This window comes from Carlito syrichta, unplaced genomic scaffold (genome assembly GCF_000164805.1).
Source record: "Carlito syrichta isolate Samal-C Ts95f unplaced genomic scaffold, Tarsius_syrichta-2.0.1 Scaffold101997, whole genome shotgun sequence".
NCBI lineage: Eukaryota > Metazoa > Chordata > Mammalia > Primates > Tarsiidae > Carlito > Carlito syrichta.
In genome coordinates this window covers 77,120-93,588 of record NW_007046093.1, presented here as the reverse complement: position 1 = coordinate 93,588, position 16,469 = coordinate 77,120, and the positions used below count along the sequence as shown (strand labels likewise).

Genomic DNA, 16,469 nt, shown 5'->3' with positions numbered 1-16,469 from the left:
AAAAAAAAAAAAAAAATGCATTCTCTTAGGCAGTAAAACTACACAGGAAAGCAAGGAAACAATTGCCCTGGTCAGGGTAAGGACATCTCTAGGTGCTGGGGTTGTGCCAAAGAAAGGATGGCTTCTGTGTGCTGTTTCTTGTGTCCACGTTACAATCATTTATTAAATTGTATATAATACACATGTAGTATATACCTTAGATATATACTCTTTATGTATGTTCTTTTCTACAAGAAAAAAGTCTTGAAAAAAGAGTAGGATCAAGAATTTTTAAAAGTATAAGTACAGACTTTGAATTCAATCTACATAAGAAAATCTAAAGAAAACAAAAATAAGAAATAACATATAAGAGCACGTTTATATTAGAGAATATGGAAAGTGGATGAGAACTTATCATAATTCATATACTATGAGTTAGTAATTGTACTAGTAGGAATCCATCTTTAAATGCTAGTTACAGAAAGGGTTTATGTATTAAATGTTCTTCTCAGTATTCTTCACACTAGCAAAGAACTCAAGATAAGGTAGTGACTAATGTAATAAACCATGGTACTTGACAAAGCGCACACAGCACACACAGAGCCCTCCCAGGGCGTCCTCTTAGCAGTGACCTCAGGACACTGCTGAGTTGGTCTCTGTCTTTTTCACAAATTTCTAAGTCCTTGAGGGCATAGATAGTATCTTATTCATAAATCTCCCCTTAGAACCTGGCAAAGTACATACAATTCAATAAGTACTCACAAACCTTTTAATGCAAAAAAGTGAACACTTTTGCTCCTTAAAAAGAAGGAATCATCATTACTATATTTTTTCTCTTTTAAGAAAGTACTAGTAGGAAGTTTTCAAACAAAGGCGTGATCATACTTTATTGGTGCAGTGGCTCCTTCCGCTCCTCCTAGCTCAGAAAGGGGGACAAGATCCCATTTGAAGTGCAGCCCCCAGTTGAACCCTCCACGGACAACGGGGGATGAGCTGTAGGCGAGCGTGTCAGCGCTGATGATGTCAATTGCCGGGCACACCACGGTCTGCCGGTCCTCGTGGATGACGGCCAGCAAGGGTTGCAGCCACATCACATTCACTTCACAGTGGCTGTCCAGGAACACAAGGACTTCTCCTGAGGAGGCAGTAATGGAGGCTCAGGGGAGCTGCTTAACGTTCAATTTAGGTGTGGCCACAGTCCCATGGGATGATGCACTGACACAGCATGAAACAGAACTGCCACCCTTCTAGCCACAAACTATAAACCATTGCACTTTACTGCTGATTATGAACAGGGAAATCCTTTAGTCAAGAATTCTGCCTGAAGTGTACTGCTGTAACCAAGGAACATTATGCAAATGATAGGCACAAATCTTGAAAAAATTGAAAGGCAACTCATATGCTCTTCAGCAAAAAGATTCAGTCTTATAGTAACTATTTATCTTGTAGATGGCCAGAGACATGAGTGGCTCAAGTTTGGTACAGTGGCCACTAATATGTAGGTATTTTTATTAAATTATTTTAATAAAAATATTTACAAATTTAGTATGCACTTAGAATGCGTTCTCTGCCTTAGTAAACACAGTACAGAGAACACAGCTGCATTTTCACTGGTAACTCAGAAACATCACTAAACCTATCAATTATTTCCACAACACAGCAGTCTTCCCTGAAGCGAGACGGGTGAGTACAAGGCACTGTCAGCAACACCCAGGGACTGACTCTTGCTCAGCTTTCCTCCATTCCCTTTCCTTTCTATTTCTCTAACCATCTTAGCTTTGGTGGCTCTCATCTGCCAATGGAATACACCTTTCTTCTAATTAGCAAGATCTACAACACAGAAGTTTTATCCTGGCTAGGCATGGTGGCTCAGCCTGTAATCCCAGCACTTTGGGAGGCCGAGGCAAGAGGATTGCCTCAGCCCAGGGGTTCAAGACTAGCCTGGACAACTTAGTAAGACCTCTCTCTACAGTAAGTCACAAAAACCAGCCAGTCATGGTGGTGTGCGTCTGTAGTTCCAGCTACTTGGAAGGCTGAGGCAGAAGGATCACCTAAGCCCAGCAGGTTGAGGCTGCGGTAGCAGTGAGCGTGCCACTGCACTCCAGCCTGGGCGACAAGAGTGAGGCTCCGACTCAAAAAAAAAAAAAGTTTTATTCTGCATTTTAATTCCTCTTGATAAATGTAAGCAGGAATTATATTTTTAAAATAATTCTCAATTTCTTTGATAACTTTGTGGTTCTTCTGAGCAGTTGTTAGAATCTTATCATTAGACAGCATTATTGTTATTCTAAAGGCGTTTACATGAAATGTATCAATACAGACTTTACATGAATTACTTAAAGTACCAGATGTTATCTATCCAATTTCAACTAATGATAAAATCAGTATCACAGACAAAAACATTTTAAATGAGGCCAGGGAATTAGTCCCGTGGTTTGATGTCTGTAAATGACCTTCATGGGGATGGAGAGCCCCATGCAGCTCTGTGCTGTCATTCGGTGTAGAAAGGCAAATCATTCAGCATGTTCATCAATCCATGTGAAGGGAGATTTAATCAAGGCTTGAGGAGAAAATGTATTCACAGCTTTCCTTAATTCTAAAAGTGTTACTTTTTCCAATTAATGCCAATTTAACTAAATGAATATCCATCTGGTCACACTGAACAATGACTTCTTCCAAATTGGTTTGCTTCTGACATATCCTAAACTACAAGTATGTGTGAACAAGGAACAGAACAGATTGTAATGAAAAAAAAAAAACAAATAACTACTGTTCCTTGAAAAAAGTAAATTCACAGTAAATATGCACTGTGCACAGTAAATATGCACAATGTTTTGAATGGATTAATAATGAAAATACCCCCAACTTTCTCTTTTTCTCCTTGCCTTCAATAACCACACAGTCAATTAAATTAACTCTTAACTTGACTAGAAAGCTAGAAAAGAAAATATCACAAGCCTTGAATTCATCTTGCAATAGAGATGTACAGAGGAGAACTCAAAAAACCCCCAAATTTATTTATAAAAAATTGTGTATTTATTCTAACATGTTTAAACTTCAGTCACCTTCAAAGTAACCTTCCATTTGATGCAGTGCACCTATCAAGATGCTTTCTCCACTGCTCAAAACAGTTTTGAACTTGGCAATTGTGATGCCTTTTTGTGCTTCTGGCGTTTTTTGTTTCACCTTTTCCACATCAGCAAAATGTTTCCCTTTGAGGACTTTTTTCATTCGGGGAAACAAAAATAAAAGTCACTCAGGGTGAGATCGGGTGAATAGGGAGGTTGGGGCACAGGTGTCATGCTGTTTTTGGTCAAAAGCTGCTGAACTATCAGCGCAGTGTGGGCAGGTGCACTTGTAAATCACCTGAAATGGGCAAACGCTTTGAAAGACTCCCCAAAAAAAACTCACCGAAGCCCAATGCAACCTCTCACAACAATGCTAGCTAGTACACTGATGTCAGTGGGTTCCTGGAACAATTACCTGGCGACGGAAGTTTATACTACAAGGGACCCACCCCTCAAAAGATAATTTCAGGTTTTTTTGGGTCCCCTTCATAGAGGAACTACTTCTCATTTTTTTGTTAACTGCTTTAGACTGTGGGTTGAAGAGAAAAAGAATTCTAAAAGTGAAGTCCCAACAAAACCCAGCAAATGAGCCATTATCTGATAGGTCTGGTGGGTGGTGAGCAGTGCCAACCACAGCCCTGGTGTGGCAGAAACACAGGGTACAGGGATGTAGTGGATGCTGTCACTGTTCAGTGTTCCCTGCCAACAAGTTCAGCAATTCTCAAATGAGCTTCATGATTTTTTTTTTTGCCATATCCATTCATTACCTGCAATAGTATATGCCTAATAGTTTTAAACACATTCATTTGTTTTAACTTAATTAAATTTATTTAAAAGTTTTCAAAATCAAGACCATAAATTAAAATCAGGAAGACCAACCTTACACAGAGGTGACCATAAAAAGAAATACTTGAAGACTAACCAGTTATATTTTCTGCAGAAGACTCTGAGTCTGATAACCTTTTTTTCTAAAAAGGGAGATTAGTGTATGATGGAAAGTTTTTAAAGATATATTAGTAATGAGGAGACTTCCTCCTTTATAGAATCAGAACTAAAAGGGAATTTTAAAGAAAATACCTTTTACAGATATGTAAGTCAATCTTATAACCACTTACCAATTAAAATCATGACATATATCTTAAGAGGTACGTACCACATACTAGGAATTATTACCATAATTCAAGTCATACAATTTGGGTACGTATATTCTAAATTTTGAATTTAAAAAATTACAAAAGTTCAGTTACATTTTAGTTTGGACATTTCTACTTACATAAGTGAACAAGATATAAAATGTATTTGAAGAGTCGCTATGAAAATACACCAGTGAGGATTCTAGAGTTTAACCCCATGCACTATGTGGTCTGCAGCAACAGGCTTAGAGTTAGGAAAAAGGTTTTCCCTAACAGAACAAGCCTCATCTCTCCTGCTGGCAACGGCCCATTTGAAACATCATTTTTTTACAGACTCTGCAGGATTAGGAAAGGTGATAAGCACCAAACCCTTGTCATCCAACCCCACAGAGAAAAGTCGACAGGGAAGTATACCTGTCGCGTGGGCTGCTCCAATCATTCTTCCTCGAATCAATCCCTCTCGCTTTGTATTTCTTATTACTTTAACTTTTCCAGGGAGGTATTTTTGAACATACTCATCTAGTTCTCCTTTCAAATCATCTGAAAACAAGGAGTTCCACAATTATTCAAACTATATGAGGCATACACAAAGACATTTTATAACTATTCTAAAGCTGCAACTGGAACTTGCTAAAGTCCACAACAAATCAAATACTACTACAGAATCTACTGCTTTGTTTTAAAGGAATATCTTAGTTTGTCCTGTAGGAAGAAAAAGAGAAGAAATAAAAAGTAAGAGCTAGAATTCTAGCCAAGAGGAATACTTACCTTAGTTATACATTTGTTTGTATTTCCATAGTATCTAGTACAACACTTTGCAAAAAGAATGCTTGAAATGAATATTTTGAGTGAGTGAATGTTTGGCTAACTGCATATAAAGCACATTTAAAACAAAGAAAATGAGATACAAATGCCTTTTGTTACAAAACAATTTATTAAGTCTCACTCCATTTCAGAATAGTTAAGAGAGAACTCCTATTGTCCCTACCACGAATATACAGTAACAGCATTAAACATGTCCTTTGTTTTACTTAGCACCTTTCCTCCAAGGGCACAAAATAATTTTTTAGGAATTCTAGGTTATTCAACTTTAAATTTCATAATACCTTCAAAGATCATATAAGATAATAAGCATTAATTCTTTCCATAGCCAGTATACAAGCCACAGTAAATTATCATGAATTTTTTCTTTTAGATAAAATAGTGACAAAATGAAAACCAAAATACAGGTTGATTTAAAAAAAAAAGAAAATCAACCATAAATTCTTGAATTTGGTATTTAACCAATCTTCTACTTGGTCCAGATTTACTTGTTTATTTGTTTGGTTTTTGGGTTTGTTGGCTTTTTTGTTTTTATTTTTGTTTTGGTTATCACTCACTTTTGAAAATAAATTTTGTTTTCTATTAACCTTTCCAAATTTTCTCCCATGAAATGTCAATATTGGCCGGGCTTGGTGGCTCAGCCTGTAATCTCAGCACTTTGGGAGGTCGAGGCAAGTGGACTGCCTGAGCCTGCGGATTCGAGACCAGCCTGGGCAACTTGGCAAGACCTTGTCTCTACAATAAATAAAAAAAAATAATAACCAGGCATGGTAGCATGAGCCTGTAGTTCCGGCTATTTGGAAGACTGAGGTGAAAGAATTACCAGAGCCTAGCAGGTTGACGCTGGGGTGGCTATGAGTGTGCCACTACACTCCAGCCTGGGTGACAGGGTGAGATTCCAAGTCAAAAAAAAAAAACTCGATATTTATCAAGTTTTTAGAAATTCGCTCTCATCAGTCTCAGTGCACAGCCTCACTCTGCATATGCAAATATACTAGTATACCAATTCTAGTGCTGCTGTAAAAGGTGCTGAATAAATGCTTCAGCATGTTAAAAAAATGTCACTGGCACACACCTTTAAAACCATATTTCTTCAGGTTGTTGTAATGAAAAGATCAGAAGGTTTGGAGCCATGCAGAAGAGTGGTCTAATTTCAACTCTACTACCTAACAGCTAGGGGTCCTGGGCAAATTAATTTTTATATTTTTTCCTTTGTAAAATGGAAAGAGCCCTTTCTTGCCAGGTCACGGAGAGCTGAATAAACAATATAAGTAAAAAGCCTTCCATCTTGCTTGTCCACATGAAGACATTCTTAGCAAGAGCCTATGCTGAATAAAAGAAAGGTATATGAGGCCAAGCTCAATGGTTCAAGCCTGTAATCCCAGCACTTTGGGAGGCCGAGATGAGAGGATTGCCTGAGCCCAAGAGTTCAAGACCAGTGTGGGCAACTTGGAGAGACGCTGTCTCTATAATAAATCAAAAAATTAGCCAGGCATGGTAAAGCATGCCTGTAGTTCCAGCTACTTGGAAGGCTGAGGTGGAAGGACTGCCTGAGTCCAGCAGGTCAAGGCTGTGGTGGCCATGAGCATGCCATTGCCTTGTAGTCTAGGTGACAAAGTGAGACGTCAACTCAAAAAAAAAGAAAGAAAGGTGTAATGGAATACGTAGCCAATCATGAAATACTGGCAATCAGAGATCAGCTAAGAGCTATCAGATTCATTCTACTTCTATCTGGGGACAATCAGCATAAGAGACTTATTAGATAAATGTAAGCCAAGGCATAATGCCAAGTGAAGAAAGCCATCGTAATAGAATACATGCTGTATATTTCCATTTATATAACACTCTTAAAATGACTAAATCACAGAGATGGAAACAAAATCATAGAGATTAGTTGCCAGGGATGAGGGATGGTGGAGGCAAGGAAGGAACAGTGACTATAGCAGGGTAGTACAAGGTAGATCTCTAGGTGAGGAAAGATTTCTGCAACTTGACTGCAGCGTCAGTTATAGGAGTCTACTAGTGTGACAGAATGACACAGGACTAGATACACATTGCCCTACTGTGGATTCCTGGTTTCAATACTGTACTCTAATTATGCAAGACATAACCAACAGGAGAAACTGGGAAACAGGTACACAGAATCCCTTTGTAACTTCCCATGAATTCATAGTTATTTCTAAAAGATAGGGTCTCACTTTGTAGCCAAGGTTGAAGTACAGTGGCACTATTATAGTTATATATAATTATAGCCTTGAACACCTGGGTCCAAGCAATCCTCCTGCTTTGGCCTCCCATGTAGTTGGGACCACAGGTGTGTGTTGCCATGACCATCTAATTATTTTATTTTTTGTAATGGCAAGGTCTTGCTACATTGCCCAGAGTGGTCTCAAACTCCTGGCCTCAAGTGATCCTCCTGCCTCAGCCTCCTAAAGTGCTGAGATTAAAGGCATGAGCCACTGTGCCTGACCAGCTAATTCAAAATAAGAGTTTTGTTTGTTTTGATTTTTAAAGTAAGTCAAGGGAAAAATTTATAGGGTCAAATTTGGGAAGCAGAGTTTGTAAGCAGGTAAAAAAGACAATGTATGTCTTCAAAATTATCCTATCATCAATGGACAGGTACCTATTTGTAGTCAGCTCAGTTGTAAGTGCATGTGCAGGAGCCATATCTACAATGTATTTGAATGGTCTGCTGTGCTGATGTTTATCAATGCTACAATGAATAGCCCAGATCCAACGTTAATCCAACGTTAATGATTGCAGTATTACTCACCGAAGTCACTATCGTCATCCACGAGGATGATTTCATGAAGAAGGTGCACTGGTGTGCGGTCTATGACACTGTGCACTGTCCGGAGCAAGGCAGAAAAAGCTTCATTGTAGAAACAGACAACAACACTAGCAACTGGCAGATCAATCGGGTAGGACTTTTCTTTACATCTGTCAAGGCAAAGATAAGGAAATTTTGGCATTTTAAAAGGCTCAACTGTTTTAGGTTATCATTCACTATATTATTCACTGTCCCCTTATTCAACCTTTCTTACGTTATGATAAACTGTTTTTTTTTTTTTTAAGCATTTAAGAAAGTAACAGTTTTTCTTCAAGAATTTTACATTTTGTTAATAATTTCTCCCTCCTATACCTGCTATCGTGCCAATTTTTAGGTCAAATTTTTTAAAACTGCAGGGTTTTTTTTACTTTTCTGGTGGAGAGTTTACATAAAAATGTGTTATTTTTACAGAAATCACTGCCTGTGTTGAGTGCAGTACTCATAAGCTGATGTCCAGCTTCTCCTCAGTGAGGTTTCAAAAGAAAATATAAAACTTGGCATTTGAAAATTTTATTTTTTGCCCAATAACAGAAAAAGATTTGAATAAAATACAGTATATCAAGATAAGAGCAGAGCATCCACATAAGCAGCTATTTGATTAAAGGGGTAAGGTAGCTTTAAGTAACAACAACAAAAAGCCATGAACTAAAAGAATAAAACTCAGAGTCCTAAATTCTTTCCTATGGCACAAAGCACCTGTCTACCTTCAGCCTCTCACTACTCTACCAAGTTTGGCCAAACTGAACTATAGCTTCGGTCCCTGCAATGAGCCATACAGTTGTCCCCCTCAGTGCTTTCCACATGCTGTTCCCTGTACACGGAAAAGTCTTTCCTTGCATCACTGTTCAGTCCTCACTTCTCTACAAGGGCATTTCTGACCACTCCGGGTTTTGGGCCCCATTTCACCAAATCCTACCGCAGCCTTCATTCGTGTGCTACTGCCATGACTTGTTGGCTTACCTGCCACCCCTGCTAGACCCTGAGCCCTGAGAACCCAGGAACTTAATGTGTTTCCTTCCAGGGCTGGATACGGTGCATAATTAACAGAAAGTGCTCAACAAATGTCTGTCTGTGGAAGACTGACTGATGACACAAATGAAGCCTTTGAAAGAACAAAAATAATGAAACAGAAAAGTGCGATTATGAGTAAAATTCTTCACTGATTTTAATTCCTTTTGCCATGAATCCAATAAACATTTAAAACAAAGCTGGTTGGGCACAGTGGTTCAGACCTGTAATCCCAGCACTTTGGGAGGCTGAGGCTAGAGGACTGCCTAAGCCCAAGAGTTTGAAACCAGCCTGGGCAACTTGTGAGACTTGTCGCTACAATAAATTAAACAAACAAAAAAACAAAACTAACCAGGCGTTGTGGCGTGCGCCTGCAGTTCCAGCTACTGGGGAGGCTGAGGTAGGAGAACTGCCTGCGCCACCAGATGGAGGCTGTGATGGCCGTGACCTTGCCACTGTACTCTAGCCTGGGCAACAGAGTAAGTCTCTGGCCAAAAAAAAAAAAAAAGGAAGAGAAGAAAGGAAGGGAGGAAAGGGAGGGAGAGAGGCAGACAGACAAACTTACACTCGGGTTATTTCCCCCTCCTTTTTCCATGTAATTTGAAGTGTCAAAATAGACACAGCAAGCTCTAGAACTGTTAGTACAATCTAAGACCATGTGGCTTCAGATATAATACAAGTGGAAATCTGTTCAAGTTTGCTAGTATGCTGGCAACGACACCTAACTGCAAAATATAAACACCATCCTCATGGCTTCTTATAGTGACACTAAAATTTTGCACTATTATTCAAATGTATTAGCAAAAACCAATAAGGAACATACGCCGCATTCCTTGTGTCTGGCACATCTCTGTGGTAGCCCAAGCGGTTACTGATAAGCATATTAAAGGCATGTTTCTGATAGCCCAAGTCTCTCAATTCCTGATCACGTTCATTAAAAATCATACCTGCAGAAAAGTGAAGTTACGGTCAGTGCATTAAATCTAGAAAGGATTACCAGTTACTATTATGATGTTTGGATATTAAGAAAATGTTGGCTTTATCCCACTATAACCAGATAAAACCAGATTTCTCAAATCTAGGTTGTTTCCAGTTTCAAAAAGCAAGTTTGAGGAAAATTGTTCAGTCTAACTCAAGACAAGTGTGTCTTAACCATAAACAACACCTGCTTACAAGCAATAATCTTAAGAAAATTTTATTATATTCAAGAGAAAAATTTACTTGAAAACAAGAAAAAATTTTAAAAATAATTTTCCATAAAAGATGCTGGGCATGGTGGCTCACACCTATAATCCCAGCACTTTGGGAGGCTGAGGCAAAAGGACTGCCTGAACTCAAAGGTTAGAGACCAGTCTGGGCAACTTGGTAAGATCTCATTCTACAATAAATTCTACAATAAAAAAATTAACCAGGTGTGGTACTGCATACCTGTAGTTCCAGCTACTTGGAGGGCTGAGGCAGAAGGATGACCTGTGCCCGGCAGATCAAGACTGAGGTAGCCGTGATGGTGCCACTGCCCTCCAGCCTGGGTAACAGAGTGAAACTCTGACTCAAAATAATAATAATAATAAATTTCCATAAAAGAAATAAATTACAGAACCCCAATGGGCCTCAACAGATCCCAACTGTAGGCAAGTTTTTACATACAACCCTCTCCCCAAAAAAGGTTACTAATAATTCTTTCTATAAAAAGAGTTTCTACAGTCTCTGGTTTCAGACTATAATTACCTTCAAGGTTAAGAAATTCCTCCACAGATCTAATCAAAACCACTGTAATTTAACATTTTTGTCTTAATCCTCTGTCAGAAATCTTATCTTTACAGAAAACAGTAACGTCTCCTTTTGCTTTCTCTTTTCCATATCAAACCTTTAGCTTTTCCTCACAGACCTGTAACAGCATTTCCCAAAGTTGTTCCTACAAAACTAATTCCACCAGACAGTAATATACATTTAAAAAAAAGTTGTAATCACATAAATTAGGGAAATACTGAATTTTAAAAGTCAAATAGTTTTTCTTTTGTTAATGGCAGGACAACCCTGTTCCTTTAATATGATGAACATTTTATGGATATCCACATGTGAGGAGATGGGATATAAAATATAGTGTTTCCCCAACTTATCTGACCACAAAACACCTGACTAACGTTCCCAGATGCATTTTAGAAAATAATACCACTCAATATGCCTTTGCTCTAGAACTTTTAAAGCTGCAGTAAATCCTTTTTCACACAAAGAACAAAGTTCTACTAGCATTTTACACAAACAGGAAAATGCCATGAGAGAAATCACTTTGCTTATGCCCAAAACATAAAATAAAATTAAAATTGCTTGAAACCCAGCATCCAGAACTGTGCCTTGCACAAGAAGATTCTCAATACTCCTTGATTCAACAAGTATCAAACAGAAAATAATCTCATGCTGAATACTCAAAGAATAATTTTCTTTTTTTTTTTTTTTGAGTTGGAGTCTCACTCTTTGTCGCCCAGGCTGGAGTGCAGTGGCATGCTCATGGTCACCACAGCCTCGAACTGCTGGGCTCAGGCGAACCTTCCGCCTCAAGCCTTCCAAATAGCTGGAACTACAGATGCACACTATCACGCCCAGCTAGTTTTTGTGATTTATTGTAGAGACGAGGTCTCACCAAGTTGCCCAGGTTGGTCTCAAATCTCTGGGCTCAGGCAATCCTCTTGCCCTGACCTCCCAAAGTGCTGGGATTATAGGCTGAGCCACCGTGCCCAGCTATCATTTTCTAATATAGATCTCTTAATGAAAAATTAGTCCATATGTAAGATCACTTTAGATTACTTTTCTCCTTTCCCAGCTCAAAAAAAATTGTAAGCCAAACTTCAATTCATTAGCATGCAGAGGAGTTATTTCAATCAATTTTGTAATTAACTTCAGATTAAATGAGAAAGTTTTTAATTTTAAATTTACCGTTGATAATCTTTCTAAAATGTACCTTTTCTCTGCTTCTTTATGATAATCTCTGTTCAGAAATCAGCATTCTCTTAAGCCTTTTTACTCAGATATCCTCTCTGAGCGGGCATGGTAAATCTAGCAAACTACTCAGATGTCCCATCTCAGGGGACATAAAGAGACAGACTGATGCCGGCACAAATTGTTCAAAAATGTATGTTTCCTTGAAATTTTCCATTCAAATTGCAGGAAAAGCAAATAAAGAGAATATATGCTGAGATATATGTAAAAAATACCAGCAAAAAGTACCAGCTGGTGTTCTGTAGAAATAGATTGTATGAAGTGCTTTCACAGTGGTGCCTGACACTTCTTTGTAACAGAGAAGGTAGTGATAAAAAGTGTTTGTATAAGAAAGACAGCTGCCAGGCCGCAGTGGCTCACTCCTGTAATCCCAGCACTTTGGGAAGTGGAGGCAAGAGGACTGCCTGGTTCCAGACCAGCCTGGGCAACTGGGCTTCTCTATAATAAATCAAAAAATTAGCCAGGTGTGGCAGTGTGCACCTGTAGTTCCTGCTACCTGGAAGGCTGAGGCGGAAGGATCACCTGAGCCCAGCAGGTGGAGAGTGAGACTCAAACTCAAACTCAAAAAAAAACAAAAGAAAGGCAGCTGTGGGTATACCCTTTGGATCATATGAAAAGACAGATAAGCAAGTTACTGTAGCCTTAAAAGAAAGAGACTTTCAAAGTTGAAGATATCATTGCCACATGTTAGAAAAACACAAGATAAGGTTGAGGTGGAAGGATCTCCGGAGCCCAGCAGGTCAACGCTGGGGTGGCCATGAGTGTGCCACTGCACTCCAGCCTGGGCAACAGAGTGAGACTTCAACTAAAAAAAAAAGAAAAATACAAGATATAAAATTTTGATTTTTTTTGTCATAAGTTCCTTCCTTAATGTCCAAAAATCCATTATAAACTGAATATCGTTATAATAAAATGATTGGTTCTGATGCTATACTATTTAATATGTAACAAATTCATTTTTCACTATAAATTTTGTAAAAAAAAAAAAAATGAGGTCAAACATTAACTATACTGATATAAATTAAGTTTCTTTTATATAAGGAATCTTGGAGCTTTTTTTCCCATTTTTTTGACTGCGATAATTATGTACATAACATAAAATGTACCATCAGTGACACTTAGTACATTCATAATATTTACCTGCAACCAAGAACAAAAATTTAAAATTATTTTCCATAAGGCCAGGTGCAGTGGCTCATGCCTGTAATCCTAGCACTTTGGGAGGCCAACGTAGGAGGATTGCTTGAGCCCAGGAGTTCAAGATCAGCCTGAACAACGTAGCAAGACCTCATCTCTACAAAAATAATTTTAAAAATGAGCCAGGTGTGGTGGCATACACCTGTAGTTCCAGCTACATGGAAGGCTGAGGCAGAAGGATTGCCTGAGCCCAGAAGGTTGAAGCTGCAGAGCCATGATCATGACACTGCCTTCCAACCTGGGTGACAGAGTGATAATAATAATTTTCCATAAAAACAATATACAATCATCATGAGTTATCTGGTTGCAGAATATTTTCACCATTCCAAAAAGAAGCTGTGTACCCATTAAAATAGACACTCCTCACTTCTCTCTCTGTGGATCTGTCTGTTCAAGAAATTTCACATAAATGGAATCCTACAACATGTGACTTTTTGTGCCTGGCTGCTTCCACTTCGCATAATGTTTCCAAGGTTCACCCATGTTGCAGTATGTATCATAATCTCATCCCTTTTTATAAATAAGTAGTATTCCATTGTATGGATAGACCAACTTGGATTGTTTCTACTATCTGTCAATTGAGAGCACTGCTATGAACATTTGTGTACAAGTTTTCGTTTGAACACCTGTTTTTCTTTCAAGTATAAACCCAGGAGTGGTATTGCAGGGTCACAGGTAATTCTGTTTAACTTATTGTGGAATTACCAAACATTCCACAGCAGCTGTGCCATTTTATATTCCAAATCAGCAAGGCAGTATTTACATCTTGACACTACTTAGTATTCCATTCTATGAAGCTCAAGTTTCTTTCTATTTTATTTAGGTTTACTTTGATTTGTTTAACAGTGTCTTGCAGTTTTCAGTGTACAAGGCTCGCGCCTCCTTGGCTAAATTTACTCCTAAGTTATTTTATTCTTTTTGACGTTATTGCAAATGGAATTGTTCCCTTAGCCTCTTTTTCAGACCATTCATTGCTAATGTATGGAAACACAACTGGTTTCTGTGTGTTGATCTAAGTATCCTGCAACTGCCAAATTCCTTGAACTTTAATCATTTTTTGTGGATTCCTTAGAATTTTCTTTTTTTAATATATTTTGTTTTAAAGATGTAAGATACAATTCAGAATTAGGTATACAAGTGGACATCATACAGGTGAAGTTTGGGCTTCCCTTTGGTCCCCACTTTGCCTGGTTTGAGATCTGGTACCCTTATTGATTTGTGTCCTTATCTCCACCCCGGCAGTATCCCGCTACTGCCAATCCCTTTAGAATTTTCCATAAGAAAAAAAAAAAAAAGCATTTTCTATAAGGAATTTAGTTTTTCAGTTAAGTAATTTGAGTTTGTTACTTCAAATACCTACAATTCCCTCACTACTTCTTCCAAAGGCAAATACAAAGACTATTCAAAACGGTAAGTCCTGGCCAGGCATGGTGGCTCCTGTCTATAATCCCAGTACTTTGGAGGCTGAGGCATGAGGATTGCTGGAGCCTAGGAGTTCGAGACCAGTGTAAGCAATATAGCAAGACCTTGTCTATACAAAAAAAAATTAAAAATTTAGCTGGGTGTGATGGCATACACCTGTAGTCCCAGCTACTTGGGAGGCTGAGGCAGAAGGTTTGCCTGAGCCTAGGAAGTCAAGGCTGCAGTGAGTCGGGATCGTGCCACTGCACTCCAGCCTGGATGACAGATTGAGACTCCAACTCAGAAAAAAAAAAGGTAAACCCAATATTACTTCTTTATAAAAGCTTTATCAATATAACTATGAATAAATAAAGGAGCTAGAAAATTTCTGAGTGTTTCAAAATGTCTACTGGCGATATGAAAAAGATGAGGAGGTATATTTCTTATGAAAATTGAAGTAGATATTAGCTTCTGTTTCCTCATATAATTTTAAATATGTTTGGCTTCCTTTATTAGGAAATCATTAAGTCCTAAGAACTGACTTTATTTCTTTGAAACTATGCCCTAGTGAAAAATGTATTTTAACATTTCCTTTATATTCTGAGTCTCTCTTAATCTCTGAAAAATCTCTTACTATTTGCTTTTAACTCCTAAATTACTTATTATTTGATGTTTTTCCAACAAAATCAAAGTTCTCTTTTTTAAGTTTTGAAGACAACAAAAATGGCTCACTGGTCCCGTAAAATACAATTTGCCAAAATCAGGACTCCAGTATATTTAAAGGTATATACAAGGCTAGACACGGTGGCATATAACTGTAATTTCACCACTTTGGGAGGCTAAGGTGAGAGGACAGCTTGAGCTGAGGAGCTTGAGACCAGCCTAAGCAACATAGCAAGACCTTGTCTTTACAAAAAAAATTTTTTTTTTAATTAGCTGGCTGTGGTGGTGCATGCCTTTAGTCCCAGTTACTTGGGAGGCTGAGGTGGAAAGATTGTCTGCGTCCAAGAAATCAAGGCTGCAGTATTTATGCCACTGCACTCCAGCCTATATGACAGAGTGAGACCCTGACATAAATAAATAAATACACACACCCCTAGATTTTTGCTTCTAAGTTTCAATTGAAGAGAATATACTTTTGGGGAAAAAAGCCTTTTATTTTATACTAAGATTTCATGAAATATACTTCTTTTCATAAACTAAAATTTATATATTCAAGAACCTTAAAAATTCTTGTAGCCAGGCACAGTGGGTCACACTTGTAATCCCAGCACTTCGGGAAGCAGAGACAAGAGATTGCCTGAACTCAAGGGTTCAAGATCAGCCTGAGCAAAAGAACGAGACCTCGTCTCTACAATAAATCAAAATATTAGCCAGTGTGATGGCGCACACCTGTGGTTCCAGCTACTCAGAAGGCTGATGCAGAAGGATTATCTGCCCAGCCGGTCGAGGCTGCAGTGGCTATGAGTGTGCCACTGCACCCCAGCGTGGGCAACAGAGTGAGACTCTGACTCAAAAAAAAAAAAATTTCTTGTAAATGGAAATTTTATCACATATACGTAATCCCAGCTTATCGTTAAACCTAATGCTTTGTATTCTGGGTTTTGTTTGTTTGTTTGTTTTTTGAGTTGAAGTCTCATTCTGTCGCTCAGGCTGGAGTGCAGTGGCATGCTCACGGCCACCACAGCCACATCCTGCTGGGCTCAAACAATCCTTCTGCCCTACTCTTCCAAGTAGCTGGAACTACAGGCGCACACTACCATGCCTGGTTTATTTTTTGAGTTATTGTAGAGACGAGGTCTCACCAAGTTGCCCAGGCTGGTCTCGAAACCCTGGACTCAGGCAATCCTCTCACCTCAGACTCCTAAATGCTGGGATTACAGGTTTGAGCCACCGTGTCTGGCCCTATGTTCTGTTTTAATGAAATCTGCCCTTCAAAATAAGTGAAATGAGCGGTGGCTCATGGCTATAATTCCAGCACTTTGGGAGGTCGAGGTGAGAGGATTGCCTGAGCCCATGGGTTCGAGACCAGCC

The 16,469-nt window shown here is 38.7% G+C and overlaps 1 protein-coding gene across 1 annotated transcript in view; it reads right to left on the bottom strand.

Moving 5' to 3' along the window:
* GALNT11 (polypeptide N-acetylgalactosaminyltransferase 11) overlaps positions 1 to 16,469 on the bottom strand; it is a 31,560-nt gene that overhangs the window by 13,803 nt on the left and 1,288 nt on the right. Inside the window, exons 3-6 of the mRNA XM_008064895.2 lie at positions 9,664 to 9,787; positions 7,776 to 7,942; positions 4,595 to 4,720; positions 865 to 1,114 (exon numbers count right to left, since the gene is read on the bottom strand). Of these exons, the coding sequence (XP_008063086.1) occupies positions 865 to 1,114; positions 4,595 to 4,720; positions 7,776 to 7,942; positions 9,664 to 9,787 (667 nt within the window). The remainder of the gene's footprint in view (positions 1 to 864; positions 1,115 to 4,594; positions 4,721 to 7,775; positions 7,943 to 9,663; positions 9,788 to 16,469) is intronic.